This window comes from Amphibalanus amphitrite, unplaced genomic scaffold, assembly GCF_019059575.1.
Source record: "Amphibalanus amphitrite isolate SeventyFive unplaced genomic scaffold, NRLGWU_Aamphi_draft 000001F_arrow, whole genome shotgun sequence".
Classification (NCBI taxonomy): Eukaryota; Metazoa; Arthropoda; class Thecostraca; order Balanomorpha; family Balanidae; genus Amphibalanus; species Amphibalanus amphitrite.
This window is the reverse complement of record NW_024881499.1, coordinates 2,400,352-2,420,775: the sequence shown is the minus strand read 5'-3', so window position 1 is coordinate 2,420,775 and position 20,424 is coordinate 2,400,352. Positions and strand designations below refer to the sequence as shown.

Below are 20,424 nucleotides of genomic sequence, written 5' to 3'. Positions count from 1 at the left end.
CTTGATATCAGTTTGGCTCTCAGTTTATTGCAGTTAAATCGTACATTCACACTAAATAAGGGTCATGCTAGATAGAGCAACTTAAATTAAGGGAGGGTTGAAAGGTGCATCACTAGCCACTGATCATTTATTCTGCCCTTGCTAAAACTCCCTCACTCCGAAATGCCACATATACCAATGTGCCACGATCTGTCATCTCGTGCTGTTGTTACTCACCACGACCACTCCCGAGTTGTTGACTCCCGGTGAAGTGGCCACCAGAGCTCCGAACCACTGGCCCGACTTGTCCACGATTTGTCGGCCTGAGACCGCATTGTTGCCTGTGGATGGAGACAGAAGGGACGATTGCTGAACTAGAAAGGTTGAATCAGAGGATTGAAGCGGCATAATTGATATGGATAAGTTGTACAAACATAAAGAATGACTGTGATTGAATGACTGTGTGTGTACTGTGTAAGTTTTATCATTTTTGGTAAGGATATGCTGACCAAAAAAAGGTTAAAGAAAGATGGATTTTTAATGATTGTCTGATGAATTGTCAAAAGAATGATAGATAACACGGCAATAATTATTTTTGCATGAAAAAATGTTAATGAACTGAATTTGTACTGCAATTGCGTAATCTAGCCCTTCGCTTAAAGGGACCCTCCCACCTTAACATTAGTTTTGAGTTGAGATAGCCAAGTTTGCGGCCAGGCTCAGAAACCACCATTTATCCTGGTCGCAACCCCCGCAGCTTTATAGTTTCAAGAAATTTCTTCCCTTTACTTGCAGGGTGGGACCAGCGTAGTCCCTATCTCTTAACACTAACGGACTCTGATGACCTCATCAAGCCCATTGACCGCGCGTTATAAAATAAAAGTCTTATATTTCAAAAACGGGTGAATATTTTTCGGTGAAATTTGGTAGATGTTCATTTTCGCTCTTTCTGATTCACAGTACATCACTTTTATGCCAATTCATTAACTTTTTTAAGGTGGGAGGGTCCCTTTAAGAAACGGGAAATAAAATGGGCGGAACATAACTTGCCATTTGTTTTCACTCCGTGTTTACAAGAAACAGAGTACCTAAAAAGATCGACTCGCATATGGCTCCCGTTTTAGATAGCCAGTTCCTGGTATTTCCCATTCTTTGTTCAGTGATGTCATGGTATGTATGTTTTAGATAACCTAGCAATCCGACCAGAAGTAAACACTAGAAAGTTCGGCGAAGCTGCAAATGCTGGACATTTTTCACCGTTTTGCAAAGCCGTGACGATGAACCCGCCACCATGACGGCGATCGAAGATATACGCTGCGCTACTTTACCGACGGCTGAAGTGTAAACTGTCAGTGCTATTGATGAGGCTAAAATGACAAGCCGCTGTTGCAAGTAATCCCCGCATTCACTTTGCATAAATTCAACGATTTTAACGTAAAATTTGTGCTTTATGCCTTATTGATAATGACAATTTGCAAGATAACCAAAGGCCTTTTTCAGCAATCGGCAATTACATTTAGCTACTAAGAACGTAATACATATATCGAATTTAAATGCGTCGCATAGCTGATCGGTTCCAATGCCCTGGAAAAAATGCAAGTCAAGCAATGATGCACCCGGGTCGACCGGTAGCCACTCAGCCTTTTCGGAATGTTTCTGACTGAGTCGCCCACTGCTGGCGCGCTGTGACCGCTTAGGGGAGGGTCTTCTCTCTATAACCGCCGCTGTATTTCACTGAGACGTGGACCGGCCCGGAGCGGGCAGGCAGACCCATGGCCGCGGCCGATTACTGAAATGGCGTCCCGGTGGGAGGGCGCGCCCGGTTATAGCTGTGATGAACGGCTGTTGTTTAACGCGCGCCGGGCCCACATACCTCCGACACCGGCGCGGCGGTGCGCCGTGCATTGGGGTCTACTCGGGCCGTGCTGTCTGCCGTCGCGCCGTCTGCTGTGCTGAGAGCTCCGCGTGCAGTGTCGAGTTTGTCCCATTCCCCATATCGCGCCGGAGCCGCCGCGGGGGCAGTTTGTTGAACTGAGGGCGGCGATTTGTTTGAGGGCGGCGACGGCGCATGACCCGCGCCAGAGCAGCTCCGCTCAGTAATGGTAGCTGGCCGCGTCTGACGCGCGTGCCCCTGTCAGAATGCTAATTCCAGACGGCACAAAAACAGAGAGCAGTAGCCACTGATTGCATGTCCGCGGAGCAGATTGCCGGGGCGAGGTGGCGGGCTGACCGGCCAGTGAGACGTGCCGCCGTTTTTACAACCCACTATTTTGCTCTGTTTAGATCAGATGAAGACACGGACCGAGTAAAGAAGCGGCCGAGACTGCTGGTTAGGAAGGAGATGGAGAACGTTTATCAGGTCAGGAGCACCGGACTGAAAACAACAGTTAGTGGAGGGGATTTATGTATAGGGCAATAAGCCTGGGAAACGCATGACCTTACTTCATATGCATTGTTGTTAAGCAAAAATGCTGTGCTTTGAGACTGAGCAAATTGAAAAAGCGTACACGTTTTCTACATAGCTTTATCACTGCCCTCTGACAATCAACTGAAATCAATTTCCTCGCCGGACCCGCAATGGTTTAGGCATCATCTGATTCTGGCGCAGCTCACTTCCAGCGTTCCGCCGTTTCGTGACCGTAACAGCATGGACATTATCCCCTTCCTCAGCTGCCACCTCGGCCATAAAATAAAGAGTACACCTGGCACATTGAAGTAAGCCCGCCATGGCTACCAGAGCCTGGGCAGATCCGCCACATACCCCAATATACCTGGGACAGGGCTGTGTCTGGACCCAGTGACCTGACGGGGCCAGACGGCTGCTCGTCGGCTGCTGGTGATCGGCTTTGGCTCTGGAGGGCCCCAGACGGGAAATACGAGTGAAAATAGATGCGCGGTTGTATGTACAGGTCAACGGTAAGCGCCGTTTGACTGTGAACGGTTAGTGTTAGTGTTTATTGTGGTGTGTGGTGTAGCACTATGTGTGATGTGGCGTGTGGTGGCAACATCATGATCACTGATGTTTGGGTGAAGGCGATGCTCACCTGCGATATGCGAGCTGAATTAAAGGAATGCGATGAGTGTAGCGCATGTGACAAATGAGACGAACGCAGCATAGGCATGGGCTGTGCTTCACGCACATTGCGGCGTGTGTGGTGTGCGGAGGGCGACGTGCGGTAGGTATGTGTTCGCAGCGTATAGCGCGTGCTGACATTGCCCCTCCCCACTCGGTGGACCGACGTGAAAACGCTGAGCGGCGAACAAACGGTCGCTGAGTACGACGATTGCCGCAGGTGACGTACGCAGAATTAAATCAGCTTTCACGTTTACGCTCGGCGCGGTGCGTCTCTCGGAATGTGAGGTCGGTGGCGACAGCTCGGTAAAGACGCTAATGGTGTTGGCTCATTTGGCAATAGCCCCACTCCCCACGCCCGGCGAACAAATATCGCGTAGTTGGCTCTAAAGACGCCGGTCAGTTGACTGAACTTCTTGCTATACGGTAAAAGTGTGCACATTGGCAAATGAGTGATTACAGATTGTCCTGAAAAGCTGTAGCAATACCTATGCGATGTTGCTTTGGTATATACCTAACATCTGACATTACTTTTCAATGTCTATACTTTTCTTCATTTGAATACTTGTGAAGTATTTAGGATGCCTGTGGATTTTTCATCAGATTCAGGTCTTTATAGAACCACTATATGAAATATCTCACATAACCTAGATATTCCATGGCCCTCTGAAACTGACATCCTCACTGAATCCCGAGATGAACACAGTTCACCGCCCCGAGTAGTAAAGTAATCTTGACCGCCCCCACTCCACTCACTAAAAACTGCGGCCGCGCCATCCCCTGGGCCGTCCTCCTCGCTGCCGGTGTCCATTGTGTGCGCCCTGCCTGGTGGGCGGGCCGCCGATACAGATCAGGGACGGTAGGATATGGATCAGAGACGGCGGGATATAGATCAGAGACGGCGGGATATAGATCAGAGACGGCGGGATATAGATCAGAGACGGCGTGATATAGATCAGAGACTGCGGGGATCAGAGACGACGGTCACCACTCGTTCATCCGTCAGCCCTCCAAAGCAGGGGTTGTGCCGCCCGCCCAACTTGCTTCCGCACATGACGCTACGGTGAACCTCACTGTGGTCATCTCGCTGGAGCATCGAAATTCTCACTTATAAGTGTGAGACCCTTCGACTCAACTTCGTCACTCCTCGGTCTACAGCCATCAGCCTACCCTCTCAGCTCCAGCCTCAGCCCTGCCCTCTCCATATTCCGATTTCATCTTCCTACTTAACCCGGAATCGCCCAATCGGACGGCAGGAGTTAGGTCTGAGCAACAAGCTCTGCTAAGCGTGACCTCGGCTCTACCTCTATCAATGCGTCCAATGTAGCATTCGAGCAGCGAAATGTATGAGAAATCCAAATGCATTATCGTCCTCAATAGCCACAGGTTTATTCATCTCTTCCAGCCTCCATTCTCTGCCTGTTTGTATTCTCTTTCCGTCCACCCTGGGCCGTTCATATCTCTCCGGCCGCCTGGACACCTGCCGTCAGATGTATGGCCGGGCCGTCAACACACGACGGCCGGCTGCGGGTCAAAGGCTGACCTCGGGGCAAAAACACTGCGCCGGTCAGCGGGGTGAGCCGTGCGCCACGCGCCGGAATGCCGGCCCAGCGGCGGCTCTCTGAACTGAAAGTGCCTTTTGAGGGAGAATTGGGACGGTTCGGAACTGTTTTAAGAAGACTTCAATTTGTATGTCAGTACACATTCAGAAATCAATGAAAAACCGTTACCCATCCACTCGTACGCACATTCCTGTTTCATGAACTGATTCTATGAATAGTGGAAACCTGTCGACCTACGAAAATACATCATCATTCACTCACTTATCCAACATCTACGATGGATGCTCTTTCTCCAGTCAGCATTGTTTTTATACGGTGAGCTAGCATGCTGCTACACAGTGCTTCTTAGCGTTGAAACAGTGAAGGCAAATGGTCGAAAGTTGAATAAAACGCGCGGTCTTCATTCAAAGCTTTTCAGTTTTCCATACAGGCACATACATGAGTGTGCTTACTCAGCCAAGGCGTAGTAAACTACAGCCTATACAATTGCAGGTCTCGCGAAAAAATGTATAGATATCGATTGTCTTTCTGTATAGAAAATGGAGGGTTTAGGCGGGTCCTGGCCTTTGCAGGTGACAATGGCATGTTCAATGTATGTACGCTTCATGTAGTACCGGGATGCACTCTCAAGCGCCGTGAATATTTACGACATAGTTTTGGTAGGCGGGATGCAGGAGACCGTGTCGATTCTGTGATTTCCGCCTTTGCATGAAAGCGAGAATCCTTGTGTCATTTTAGCGCTTCTGCTGCTGCTCATTGCTCTGTTTAGTATAATAAAATAAGAGGCCGTTGAGTACCTAGAATAAAATGATTTCTTTGATGGCTTATGCAGTCCAAATTGCACACATCATCATCACCAAATCTGGTATTTTTACTTGAAATCATCTCAGAAATACCTAACATTAACCCTCGCACGACCAGGCCATTTCTCATAACACGAACGACCAGGGGGGGGGGGGGGTTGTTACGACCCCCCCCCCCTGGCGTTTCGAAACGGAAGGTCGTAGAGCTTAGCGGAAAAAAAACAACGGATTGCTCTCAACGAGATCTCGCGATTGGTGGTATATTTTTTGGTCCTAGGTCAACATTTGACCTACTTATGACCGGTCAAAGGTCAAATTTTCGGAAAAATCTAACTTTTTCAGATTTCCGCGCCGATTGCGGCAAAACGGTAAGAGATATCGACTTGAAACCTTCACTATCGTGATCCTTGATCAATTCTCTATCGTTTGGTGCGTATTTCGATGTCATAACTCTAAAAATGATGCGTTGGGAGCATCGGAAGTCTGCAAGGTCATTTGTGCATTGGGTCACGTCAGGCGTGTGACGTCACTGACCTGACCCTGACCCAAAATGAACTACAAGAAACAACCGACGATGCCTGAAATGGATAGCAAATTCGGATTCAGGGCATCAAAATACCCCGAAAAGGCATACAAGTGCAAGAAGTCATTACAGGTCAACCGAGGTCACTGACCTGACCTTGACCTTTAGTAACCTTGAAAAGGTCAACGGACATTGTGCCAATGTCAAATCAGCCAGTTATGGTTCTAAAACAATCCATCAGTGTGTCAGGTCAGTCGGCATTTATACCAATGTGAAGCAGTCTCCAATTTAGCGTAAATCTGGCCGGAGGTTGTTCCCTTTATGACGTCATAACTCCGTGACCTGACATGACCCGATCAATTTTTTTCGGCAAAAGATGCGCAAAGGTTGCCCCAGAGGGTATTGAAAATTTCAGCCCGCTACGACAAGCCGTTTAGCGTGCACTTCGAAAAAACCTCAGGGGGGGGGGTTGATACAACCCCCCCCCTAGGCGTTCTAGGGTTAACGAACGTATATGAACTTTAGCGAGAAAGTATTTCACTTGATTTCATCCTGTCATTCATCGATGAAAGAACATCATAAAAGTTAGAAGAATAAAACCCATAAAAATCAGCTGCCTAACGCCCAAACCGTCAGCTGACTGTAAGGTGATCCCCCCTCGAGTGGCTGTGATCGTCGCCTGTTTCCAAGAAGCGGTGTGACCCGGCGCGCTGCCCGGCGACCCTGTGAGGCGCAGACCCCCCCCCCCCCCTCCCCCTCCCCTCGGTGACACCCGAGCGCGGCTCGGTCGCCGCCGCCGGGACCCCAGATGTTTATTTATTCCAGCACAGCGCTGCTCTGGACAAACTGGTCACTGAGAGATCGTCGCACTGAACGGGAGCCTGTCCCAAGAAGGACGCTCAGGGTTAGGGACTGCCGACTCCCATCAACCAAAAAATATCCCGAGTAATTTTATGAAGTGAGCGTTGTGATATAATTCACACCGGTCAGTAGCCAACACTGGTATCTTATGGATTGAGTTGAGCACCAGAAGGGCTTACAATTTACGTACTCCAATGAAAGTCAGGATTCAGATGATGTGGATTTTCTCCGTTGAACTGTAAAAGGAACAACTCTGCAAATTTATCGAAGGTTGGCGTGCTGCAGCGGATAATATTTAATGATGTATGCACAAGATTGTAATATCTTTGCAAAATAAATATTAATGATATTCAGGCTACTTTAAAGGATGATACGAAACAGACATGTGCATGTGTTTATATTCAAACTTCCGGATGTAGTAAATGTGTATGTGTTACTAGGCACGAGGGAAGACGTTGGCTCTTGAGACCCTTTACCTATGCATGTATGAAATAAATACAACCGTCTCCTTCAATGAGGCATGCTTTCATTGAGACAAGTTTCAATGAGGTTTCATCAAGAAGAGTCAACAAACGTTAATGAGGATATTAGTAATGTCTCCGGATGCTCGGGGACATTGCACATTGCACGGTGCACTCCGGTAGCTCGCTCACCTTTTTCGTCGAACGGCAGCTGTTGGCAGGTCCGGAGTGGGGAGCCGCCGGTGGCGGGCGGGTCGGCGGCACACCTGAACACGGCTCCTCCCTGCACCACTCCTGGCTGGGAGGTGTTGGCCCTGGGCGCGCCCACGATCACCCTGCGCACAGACAGGGGCGGCGTCAGCGCCTGAGACACAGCTCGGAGCCACGGTCACCTGTGACTCGATAATGACCGTCATTAGCGGTTTTCACGACGGGTTATCTGGCGAATGCACGAGTTGGCCAAATGTGCACCAAATCTCTTTAAAGGGACTATCCCACCTTTAACATGGGGTTTGAGTTGAGATAGCCAAGTTTGCGGCGAGGTTCAGAAACCACTATCTATCTAGGTTGCAACCCCCGCGGCCTCTTGGTGTTGAAGAAATTCGTTCCCTTCATTTGAAAATGGGCCTTGTACAAGGCCCTATCTTCAACATGGAGCGACCGTTAGTGTGACGTCACCTCGTTTAGTCATTCTGATTTAAATGGGTTTGTTCGTTGAAAAATCGCTTAAAACTTGGTCTGAACTTTGTTGTGGTGCCTACAGAGTAAAAAGAATCAGCTTTATGACAGTAATGTGGCCTGGGGAAGGAGGTAATTTTGGGCTGTGACGTCACATATTTGAAAGTTTGTGTTTGGAATATGGGAAGCCTAAGATGTTTAATGAAAAATAAATGCCAGAACCGTGTTCCTGGTCATCCAATCTATAAAGTCGGGCACAATTTAACTGGTTTTAACAACATTTTAGAAGGTGGGATAGTCCCTTTAACACGCGCAGTGGAAGGGGGGGGCGGATTTCGCCCACCCCTCCTGTTTTTCGCCAATAACTCGCGCCGCAAGCATAATATCAATGTGAAATTTCGGCTACCTGTCCAGAATTGAATTGCGGATCTTCTCATGCAAGAAGTAAGAAAATCGGTTCACAACTTTTCTAGTAATAGCGGTGTAAAGTCAAACATCCTGCCGCCGCGGCGGCGCGGCGGCGCGGCGGCCGGCGCTAGCCGTTACGCGCCGCCTGAATTGTAGACTGTGCCGGGGCGGGACGGTTCAGTCTTTACATCGCGCTCCTTACCGCTGATTATATTAGATTCGCGTCAAATTCGGTGAGAAGACTGAGAAATGTACAGGCAATCATATGGTCAAAGAATTTTGAAAATCGGCCGGTAACAACTTGAGTTATGAGTGTGTAAACACAAAATTGTGATTGCCGCGTTTCCCGCGTCGGCCGATGCCGCCTCAGCCGGCGACATCTTACCCTTCGCAGGCTTCTAACTGCCATATTTATTGTTGGATTATCTAGAAATTCACCATACATACTTACAAATGTTTGTTCTTTCGTATAGTGAAAGATTTAAAAAAATCGGCCGGAAACTTTTTGAGTTATCGGCGTGTAAACGCAAAAAAGTCGCTAATATGGCAGATTTGACCACATTTGACCTCATTTGACCTTGAAGATATTGACCTAGGGTCATGAAATTCACACACAACAGAGTTCCCCATGGCCCCCACCTACCCTCCAAATTTCGTCTTTCTAGCTCCAGTGGGAGCTGAGATCTTAGGGGGGGCGACATCCGCCCCCCCCCCCTTCCACTGGGCGTAGTACTCGCAACCGTTCCACTGCGCGTGTTAAGAACAAACATCTTCATATGAATTATGTCATTGTTTAAATCGAAAATAATGCCTGCTTATTTGAAAAATCTGGTATATAAGCAAATGTGCAGGCAAAACTGATAACTTTTAAGAACCAAAACGCGCCTAATTTGACCAAATATGCACCAAATCTGCACCTACTGCGCACCAAAAATGTAGCACATGGTCGTCGTTTAAACGGCTAATGTAAATATAATCCAGGAAAAAATCTTCTGTCCTTGCACTATGAAAGGAATTAATTTATATTGCGCAGGCATGATATATCTCCATGACCATCAAAATGCATGCCCATTTCGAAGAAAACCAAGCAGCTGGGTCGAATAAAGTCGGCTCAGTGTACTTCACATCCGGCCTCCTTATCAGGCGCCCAGCTTACGTTTATCTCAGACAAGGAGACGACTGAGCATACCGCAATCCTTATTCTGTTTGCTTATATTCCTAGGAAGCGTACTACGAACAGAAGGCGATTGTACCGTTCATCCGGCGTGCGCAATGTCCCGTGTATGACGAAATCATATACCGCCTGCTGCAGTTCCGCTTCCTTGAAAGGTGCAGAGGTGGAGTGCATAAAGTCACAGGAACAAAAGCATATTGTCGGATGCTTGGCCCTGATTGCTATAGGTGCTCTAACCCACTAAGAAGAGGAAGAACATATTTTGTGGTCAATTCAACCTACACTGACAGTGACGTCTATATTACGTAAATTAATGTCGCATCACTTTCCACTGAGACCCTGTGTAGCTGCACAACACCACCGTCTTTGAATGGACCATCTGCCGTATGATCGGGCCGCGGCCGGGCGACGGATCGGTGCGTGCTCGTGAGCCACAGAGGATGGAGACGAAGCGCGACATTTAGCCGCGGCGTCCTACGCACCGTGCGGCGCTCCGTGACACGCTGCACGTTCGACCGTAAGGCGAGACGCACAAGGTGAACAAACGCACGGGCGAGATCTAATGGCTGGGTATGAGAGGGAACAGTTGTGGGCCAACGGTGGAGGAAAGTATTGGAAAGTCTGCTGAAACCATGGCCCTAAAAGAGCTAAAACGCGGCCTAATAGTGTGTCAAGTAGGGTTTCATGCGCTCCTGTGATACCGTGATACTTTGACGGCATTACATTTTTGTTGTATACTTGTATTGATACATACCATTCCCAAGAACGTGCTACTATTGCTTGCATTTTGCCTAAAAAAAACATTTACAAGAATGAATTTTAACACTCCAGCCAAAAATACTATTATAAATTTGTAGTTTGTGAAGAACTGCAATCTAATGCAGCTCCTGAACTGTCTAGTTAATATGTAACCGAGCTTCAATGGTTATCTTTAAGCGTGTCTTTGTGTTATTGTAGACTAATTGGCACCGGCAGCCAGATCTGTTTACGGCCAGGCCGGAGTTCAAAGCAAAGTAAACAGAGAAGTTGGGAGAGCAGAGCTGCCCGTCCGTATATACGGAATTATCCTAGAGCAGCTTAGCCAAGGTAACACTACGCTCCACGGTTTGTGTGTATTTCTTAGACGGGCCGAGAAAAACATAAATAGTAGAAAAGTAATGATGTTTTTCACATGTCTAATTACCATATTCTAGCAAAGCGTTTTCAATTTCAAGACCTATGAACCTGCATCGTTCTGCTTTTTTGATACTGCTCATTTCCATTCATACCCATCCGGCACTATTTCATAGGATTATAGTTCTGTTTACTAGCGTGGTAAGCAGACTGCGACGCGCAAACAAGGTTTGACGCATTTAAGTGTGTACATCATCCCTTTGATATGAAGTACCATTAAATCAGCTGACGGATGTCTCAGGGTGCGGCGCAGTAAATGCCGAGTCTTCATTGCTATGCTGCCTCATCACTGGCCTACTGAGTTAGAGACACGGAATAAAAACCGGCAGCTGCGGTGTGAATGACTGTGTGTGTTTCGCCCGATTCTGGTGTGGATGTGCTGACGTGTGTGATATGAGTTCGGGCCGGAAAAAGCAAGACAAACCTAGATTGCTTTCGCTCATGCCCGTAGTCTTGAAGGCCATATTCTAATAAAAACGTCCATTCACAAATGAAAATGCACATCAAATAACAAATTACAAAACAGTTTACCGACTGAGGTGAAAAATAGAGAACTGCTTCTTCGTCAAGATCTACAAGGACTGAATTTGTGTCTTGCGACACTTCCCTGTAGGATGAAAAATGCATGTCAAGCCGGCCTGGTAGCGCGCTGTGATTTCTTGGAAACGCACCGGGCAGCGTCACCCTTTACAGGACTTAGCGACAACGAGGCTCTCGCCCGGGGTTACGATCGCATATTCATCGGTGGGCACTCCGTGCATTCTGGGCATACTCACCGGGCAGAGCGCATCGCTGCATGTTGTAAGAAACAACTGTGGTGAGTATTGCGTGTGCCGAAATCTGGTACCGTCTAGTATCAGGTTACGGAAGCCATTGTCTGCAGTTACAGTGATACGACGTTCATGCCGAAAATGACAGCGTTGGGATCGAAGTCAGTTCCGTGAAATCGACAGAATATTTTAGCTCCGGGCTCAAGAATACTTGAATGATACTAGATTTAGGCAAGACGACATTTTTGTTTTTCTTTTCTTTTCAGCAAAAAAAAAATCAACTACCGATGTGGACAGCGAAAACGGTAACTTTACCTACACCTCCATCTACACAGAACATATTGTATATTGGCATGCCTCCCTTTCCTTCCACTCAAAAGTGGTGCTAGGCCCTGGTTTTGGTTTGAAAAAAGTTAATATTAACACAGCTGCATTCCCAAGCGAATAACCCACCAGCCTTCTCCAAACGGCTCTGTCTGGCAGGGCGCGTCGGTTTACTTTCAAAACAGTCCCGGATTTTTTCCTCGATTTTTTGCCTTCCTCCGCCACCATCTTCCCTGGTCTCCGGGGACCCCCTCCGGTCAGACGGTCGGGGGGGGGGGGGCAGATGGCTCCTTCCGGTCGGCTCCCTGCTCTCCCCCTCTGTCCTGACACCCCCTCTATCCGACACCCTCTACCGTGCCGTCCCTCCGTGTCGGCCCGTCTACCGCTCGTCCAACTCCAATTACTCTGCGAGTTCTGTCCACCTCGAAGGACACGAGGCGGTGAGGAAGGGGGTGAGGATGGGTCACAGCTCCGATTTCGTGTCACGTGCGTCATGCGACCTGAAATACAAGCCTGAGGACGGTGTACCAAGTGTTTTTTTACGGGGGTCTCTGCAGGTCCTATTTAATAAAAGATTATTTTGTGCTGGGGCACGCTATGTATTTCTATTGCGTTTTATCTATCGACTAGTTATTTTTTCTAGACCCCACATCTGTTCTCCCGTGAATTTCCGACAAGTTGGATAGAAACTTCCAAAAAAGGTAGTCACTCGGGTTTCCTCAAGTTTGTCTGTCTTGGAAGATCAAGCAATGCCAGAAGAAGCTTACGAACACAATATTTAATCAGAATTGGATGATAGGGGATGTTTCGTGCTTCCCGCAAAGTCACGGGACTATCAGATGAAGGGTTTGGAAAAAATGCGTCGATATGTCATATGAGGCAAACAATTTTGGCCTTTCTATCAATTTCAAAATGAAGAATTATAAAAGCATGTGTCACGTCAAAGTTCTTGAGAATACAGATGGCGACCTGGAGGCCTGAAATTTCAGACGCACCGTTTACTCGAGTGTGCGCCTGGGCCGTTGTAGCCCGTTGGTTGACCCAAACCACGACAGTCACGGACATCAACAGGCTGTCGGCTGTCGGCTGGCCGGGGGACGCTCTGTCGCCGGTGACTCACGACAGTTGACCCAGCGGCCCAGAGTCTTATCAAAAACACATAGCTGCATATGAATATGATGGAATTTAATCCGTAAAGATATAACTTATCATTTATCAATTGGTGATTGACTTTTTTAGTGCATTCATAGGCATGCATTTTTTTTTTTTTGCTTCATCGAACCGTCCCGTCTCACGAAGTTCTTCAAATAGTTCGATCTAAAAATATGCATCCCAAGCTACAAGCTAGCTGCTATACACAGTTGCAAATAAACACCCCAACGCTGATGGCAGCTAACGGGATAGCAGTGCAGAACCCAATCTGCAGCGGAAGTTTCGCCGTACTCAAGGCCGCCGTTTCCGCCGTCTCCGCTGTGGGGCTGTCGTCACCGGTCGTGGGCGTGTGCGTGCGACCGACACCCCGCCGGGGCGCGGATCAGTGCCATTTCCCGGCCGGGTCCCCAGTAATCGTCAGTCTTCCAGGCCGGCGCTCCATAAACAGAGCGTCGAACGCCGAATAAACAGACACCAGCCGAGACACGGAGCCGGTGCCTGGCGGTGAGACGCGGCCACGACCTTCTCGCAGCTCGTTCCGGCCATGTCACTGCGGCATGTCTCCATCGCTTCGTCATCTGCAATGTTCTACGTCTGCAATGCTCCCGAGCTGATCGGTCCTTCAGCGCTCGGTTCCTTTTGTCCCCCCCCCCCCTCTCTCCCGTACCTTCTTGACACCCGTCTGCCGCTGGTCACCATTGTCCGCTATTCAGTCATGTTTTGTCCTAGCTGATTACGTCCATCGCCATTCGTTCTCACAATCAGCCGCCCCTCTATATTTCACACATGATCCTTCCATCGTGTCCTCCCATCTTCAAATCCTGCCCTCCATCCTCCTACTCTTTCTTCGATCCTCCCACTCTATCCTACATTTCCCTCCCGTCCCGTCCTGTCTTCGACGACGTCCTCATTATCGCACCATTCCGACAAGATTCTTTCCGCTAACGCTATGTTCCTATACACACAGAAAAATATTAACACCGAGCTGGTTTATTTTACACCAAAGTATTTCATGAATATTGTACAGAGACTACAATTACGCCGAATGCACTATTTAAAGTAAGTGGTATTTTCAAAAGAATGATCGTACACTTCCATAACACATCCCTTCTTTTTTATCGAAGTAGAAATGAAGGTGGTTAGTTTATCAAACACCGTGGAGGTACAAAAAGTATATCTAGACTATAAAAAGATGGGATCAGTTTATGTACACCGAAAGAGGTATTAAAACGACATCAAAGCGGTACGTTTACACCTTGAAGCCTACAATTACCTTGTAAATACTTTTAAAAGACGTCCGTTGCTTCTTAACCCTCGCCCGCACATGCCATTTCCCATCCATAGAACGCACATGGGGGGGGGGTGGTTGCCACCCCCCCCCCCACGCCATTTCGTTCCTGTTGGAGATAGAGCTTAGCGGTAAAGACCAAAAAGATTGCTTGGGAAGAGACGAATCCAATGATACCCAGTTTTACCTTCTCAGGTCAGTCATTGACCTTCCAGGTCAGGTCAAACTAAAAATGTTGCTGTTTTAGGTCACCGTTGGATATCAAGCGCGCTGCTTGTCATATACCGATGACGATGCCGTTTTCTGGTGCCAGCCCACCTAGAACCTCTTTGTCACACTACCCGACCAGGTTTTTGCTGCTGAGGTCATTTCAGGTCAAGTTAGGTCAAGGTCAATAATATGTGTTTGTATGTCTGTGTGTGTCTGTGTGTATACTGATGTGTGCACCGATTGTTTATGTGTCCATATTACATGAAATCATGATCTGAGAAGCTTTTACCAAAAATGTAGTCAAAAAATTTCAAAAAAGTAAATTCAGCTTGCCTAAAACGCAATTATCTTAGATGACCTAGGTTGACCTTGACCCTGACCTTGACCTCTGTACATCGTCGAACAACATGTTTCATGATAGGTGGGAGGTAGGATTGGCATAAAAGGCCGAAATCAAGGTGTTAAAAGCTCACAAGGCCCATAGCCAACGCAAGATGTTGAGAATTGGCCATTTGGGTCATGACATGACCTGAAAAACAAGGTCATATCTCCGAAACCAAAAACCACAGAAACTTGAAATTTTCAGTGGACATCAAGAAAGGATAGAGGAGCAGCTATACGAAAAATCAGCCTTCTAGCTTTAAAAATGTTGAGTGCAGAGCAGAAAGACTACCTGGGGGGGTGGCAACCACCCCCCCCCCCCCATGTGCGGGCGAGGGTTAAAGGTGTAAAATATCCGTGGTGTTCTCAAAGTAGCTTACGGGGGTTTCCTTTCGCGCATGCGCAAAAGGGCGAATGCGCGCGAGCGTTCGCCGCCATTTTTATCAGTCTGGTCGGCTGAAGCGTGGAGCGCATTGGCAGTGCTCAGATCATAAAGAGTCATTGATGTTTATCGAATTGTGCGGTGCATATTATGGAGATTAAGTGGAGAATAGATGTGGAGTGGTGGTTGCAGACTGCAGATACAGCAGTAACAGGATGACTGAGGCGGAAACGTGGAGGAGGCTAGACTGTTTCGAAGCGTCCGGTTGCGGGAGCTTTTCCTGCATGCGCCTGTCGCGAAGGTAAGTTATAACCCTCCGGGCGGACTCTGAAAGGTTCGGAATCGGGCCTTTTCGACCCCCTTCAGATCTCGAAAACCACTAATCGGAGCGACAAATGGTAAACGGCGTTTGATAGTTCGTTAAAAGGCCTACAACTTTAATATATATTTTTGGAGGTCCGGTCAATATTGAGGTCACCAGAGGTCATAAAAAAATAAATTGTTTGAAACAGGTACAGTGTAGTGCTAGTGTCGCGTCGCTGGCCGCGGCGGTGGCCAGCTGGTGCAGTCCACCAGCCGGCCGGCCGACCGGTGAACGACCTGCGCCTGAGGCTGCCCACTGGTCACGTGACCCGGCGGTCGGGCGGACGGGGTGCGCCGCGCGGCGGCGAGTAGAATGAGCGGGAGCGCGGAGTCGGGCGAACGCGGTCTGCGGCCGGCTCGCTGCGTTGGCTCTTGGTTCTCTGTTTAGGGACTGTCTATTTGCTTTCGCTTATCTCATTCTCGTTATTGTACATATATCTTGGTCTAGGTTCTTGCTTTCTTTCCCGGTGAGCACACGCTACACTTGCATGACCTTTAATAGGTCAACTTCAAAATTGGGCCTAAGAAGATCACGCTGGATACCAATCAACGCGCCATGACCAGGCAAACAGTTTGGTACATTTACAAGTCTTTAGCACCATCATATCGTGATTTATTAGCTAAAAACCACTGATGACGTCACATGACTTCAGATGACCCTTCCCGGTACCCCTGTCAGTAAAAGGCACCTGAGTCATTACAGATCAGATAATCTGTCATAGTCCCCAAATAATTGGATGGTTTTGACTCGTTTACTCGAAGCAGGACGCATTTCAATATTTTCACATAGGCTTGTAATGTAGGAAGATCACGACTCTAACCTGACCTCAGGTCACAGAAAGGTAGGTACAAATTCTGATATATGCAAATTACACATGCTGGTAGATACTGTAATGAAGCCCTGAAGAGAGGAAATCGCTCCGTGAAAAATTCTAGCTCTGACGTGATTGCAAACTTTTCTGAGGTGGGGTATAAAAACCGCTCTGGTGACCTGACCTGACCGAAACCGGATTTTTTTTTTGCTGAAATTTACGTAATGAATATTTAGGAAAAGTCGCCAAGATGAGCTGAATATCTTGAGGCGTTTGGCAATGAAACAAGAAAAACCTGAGGAGGGCCGAAAAGGCCCCCGTCCGGAATAGGCTTAATACCCTGTCAAGACTGTGTTTTTATTTTCGGAGGGTATGAAAGTAAATCGCGAATTAAGTATCGAATAACTGGTCGAGTCGAAGCACCTAAATAGGGATTTCATGAAGGATCGTTAAATGAGCGCAGGTCTTCTGGCTTGTTTCAGAGTCAGCCAAAGCTGTGGGACGCTTCGTGAACTTTGGGCTGTATAGTGATCACGGCCAGCCAAACAGTGGCGAACTCCAACGAGACGGCGTCGAAGTGATTGATACAGGACAATAATCCCATAAGGGACAATAATGCGGACGCACTTGGTTAGCGTTGTGTTTTTCTGTTGAAAAAGCAAACCTGAATTTTCTGAAAACTTTCAAAAGCTGTGCCGCACTTCTTACAGGCCGTTGTCTTGTCATGATAACAAGATCTTTGTTTGCAGTAGTACCATGGTGATTTCCTGTTTCGTAAAGGTTGACTACACCAGTGCCGCAGTGCGAGTCATTATGCGCAGGAAATTGCTGTGGGATTAACGAGTTAGGGGATCACTGAGACAGTAGAATTTGATTTGATTAAGTATCGGGTGTTGGATGTTTCCACGTCATTGAGTGTGTTCCATGCGCGTTGCTGCTGCTTAAGTTTTTGGTGTACCCTTTGTTTAAGGCATTCGAATACACATGTTCTGTTCGTTCCACTTGTTATACGTTCTGTTCCAACCCCTATACAACAGGTGACAAATTGTTTTGTGTTTATTAGCGGATGTCTTATTTTGCGAAATAATCAAACCTTGAGCTTGTGCATCCCGAGATGCAAAAGTACTAACTTAGCCGTAAATAGTGATTTTCGATTTCTTTATACTTGGTTTACGACACCAGTGTTTGAAACATGCGAATAAACATGTCTTGTATTCGTTGAGGCACTTTGTTTGGACATTTGCAGGAAGCTACGTTGTTATGTATCCTGAAATATTAAGATTAGTCAACGGTATTATTTTAATATGCACGTGTTTTAATAGCTATAATATGGTTTATAAAAGTAAAAACGTTGTACTAATAGAATCGTAGAAGCATATTTTTAGTAGATGAAGAGTGTTTTCGTAGATATACCATGGGTGTAAAAAAAACTCCTTCAACTGCTCAGATATGTACTATTTGTTGAAAAGGTCCTCTAGGGTGTTTTGTAACCGCGTAAATGGGGTAACGTAAGGGTAATAGCATACTTTTAAAAAGAGCTTCAGGGTAATTTAACACCGTTAACGTTATATCATGGTGTAGTAAAACACCCAACCCTCCTAACAGTGTTCCATTACCTTCTTCCTGGTGTTCATTTATAAGCCAATGCGAGTAATTTAAGCGGGGAAGGGACTAAATTAACCTTCCTTAAGTGCTCAGATATGTACTGTGCAATTACACCACTAACGGTGTTAATATTTTTTGTGTGTAGGTCGCCTTTTGGAACAAACTCATGGGCTTCGCATTCAAAATCTTCCATAACCGTTCCATACCCCTCAGTCTATAAAATAACTGTAATGGGCTCATCATCGAAATGAAATAATCCGGTCATAATGCTCTCCTCGCGCCGGACCGGGGCAGGAGGCAGCTGGTGTCTCTCAGCGGGTACTAAATACAGACGGCGGCGGGGGGTTCCGGGCCACGCTGATATATAGCCGTGACCATTTCCGGTGCTCCAGTGCATGATAGTTATCACCAACAAAGATAATATATGCACATAACAGTTTAATCACAGACGCAGCGCAAGAGGCTCACGCTGGTCACCGGCGTAGTTCGCCCGGCTGTGCGTAAGTTTTAATGAAAACTAATTTGGACGTTGCGAATGTGTTCAATGGGCACATGGCTTAAATGCAAATTGCGTTCACGTTGAACAGGAAACAGGGCAATCTGGCCCTTTTTCTGTTCGAGAACTCCTCGCGGCTCGCAGTTAGATAACTCAGAAACCAAAGAGACATTGATTGATAAGCTTCGCTCGCTATACAAGCTTACAATTTATCGCATGTATCACATTACACAATACATAGTACACACACCCCTACGACGCACAACTTCCAGGCTAATAAAATGCGTAATGACCGTAATTGGTGCGTGGCTATATGTTTAGCAGACTATTTATGGTAAACGGCTCTAATCGGTACTTTGCCGACTGCACTTTGCCGACCGCTTGTTCGGCTGCCCGTCCGCCATCAGCAGTGCACTACTCACCAGCTATTGTTGCTGTCTGTGTATCCTGCCACGCTGAACCCGAACAGGGAGCCGACCGGGCCGCGGTACGCCACCCAGCCGTCTACATCCACATTGTAGCCGGCCGTGGACGGCAGGTGGACAGCCAGGTGGACAGCCAGGTGGACGGCGAGCACCGAGCCGAGCGCGGCAGCCATCAGGAACAGTACGCCGGCTGACACACTGACTGACACTGACACTCTGCAGCCGACCCCAGCTGACCCCAGCAGGTCAGTCGAACTTCAGCAGCTCAGGGAGCCTCAGAGACCTGGTGTTCACAGGGAATTCTCAGAAGTTCGGATCTGCTGAGCACAACAGCTGAATGAGGCTGACCTTAGACGTCCTCTGTTTGCCCGTTTGCCTTTTCGTGGCCTCAGATGACACGCTACACCTCCAGGTGATCCTTCAGGTCACCTCAGACGACCTCGATCGACTTCAGAGGTCTTCGTGTGACCTCAGTTCCCTGGTCACCTGATATGGCTTCATCTTACAGTGGTCTGATATCAAATGTCTTCAGGTGACGTCAGACAGATACTTCTAGAGGAGCTTGACTTTTCAGACCAGCTGTAACAGCTGATCTGTAACACCTTTTGGGGCGATAATGATCTGTAACAGCTTCACATGACCTCCAGCAACCTCAGTTCACCTCAGTTTACTTCAGATGACCTGTGCTGATCCCGAGTGACCTGTTCCGACCTCGGGCAGCCTGAACCACACTGTGCCGAGCTCAGTCGATCGGTAGTTATCCCGTCCTACAACCACAGGTGACCTCTCTGCTCGTTGCCCGGTAGGACACTCCCACACCCCAGTCTCCTACACAGACACGCACACTGTCCGTCGTCCGCTGTCACACCCGACGCCGGCCGCTCCTCCCGCGCCCCGTGGCCCAACTGGCCCGCCTACTCCGCCGAAATCCTGCCGGTGAGCGTCATACGAGGTGGCAGCACGCGGTCCCCCCCCCCCCACCCCCCACCCGAGCGGCCGGCTGGCAGGGGTACTTACAGACATACATACTCGTACTACGAGTCCATGTTAGCTCAGGGTGTAAGAGCTAAACCGTGAATACATACCACATGAAACAATGCCGATTGACGCATGCAAATAAGTAAATCTGTTCAACCCTCCCCCGACAAGGAGGACTGTGCCACCGGGCGTCTTTTTCCCTCTTGTTTCGCCAATAAGTTCTAAATACGTTAACCCACGCATGACTGGGCTATTTTCCATAACGCGAGTGAATGGGAGGGGGCTCTCCAGAACCCCCTCCCCTCCTATCTCCGAAACTGCTGGGCCGATCGTCAAAATTCAAACGGCGTCTGATAGCCCTGGACAAATTGTGAAGAGAAAGCTGTTTTCATTGACATCGAGGGCACCGATGACGTCACAGGTCAGGTCAAAGTAAAAATTATGGGCATTTTTGCTTGTTGTTTTAGGCTCTGATCGCCGGCTGACGAGTCCGATCAGGTAAATTTTTGGTTTACGCACTACTTGATATATGCCTTAGATACA

At 48.0% G+C, this 20,424-nt stretch overlaps 1 protein-coding gene across 1 annotated transcript in view; it reads right to left on the bottom strand.

Moving 5' to 3' along the window:
- LOC122389703 (integrin alpha-PS2-like) overlaps positions 1-19,862 on the bottom strand; it is a 49,943-nt gene extending 30,081 nt beyond the window's left edge. The window contains exons 1-3 of the mRNA XM_043382028.1: positions 18,901-19,862; positions 7,455-7,597; positions 217-320 (exon numbers count right to left, since the gene is read on the bottom strand). Of these exons, the coding sequence (XP_043237963.1) occupies positions 217-320; positions 7,455-7,597; positions 18,901-19,076 (423 nt within the window). The 5' untranslated portion in view covers positions 19,077-19,862. The remainder of the gene's footprint in view (positions 1-216; positions 321-7,454; positions 7,598-18,900) is intronic.
- Positions 19,863-20,424: the final 562 nt, after the last annotated feature.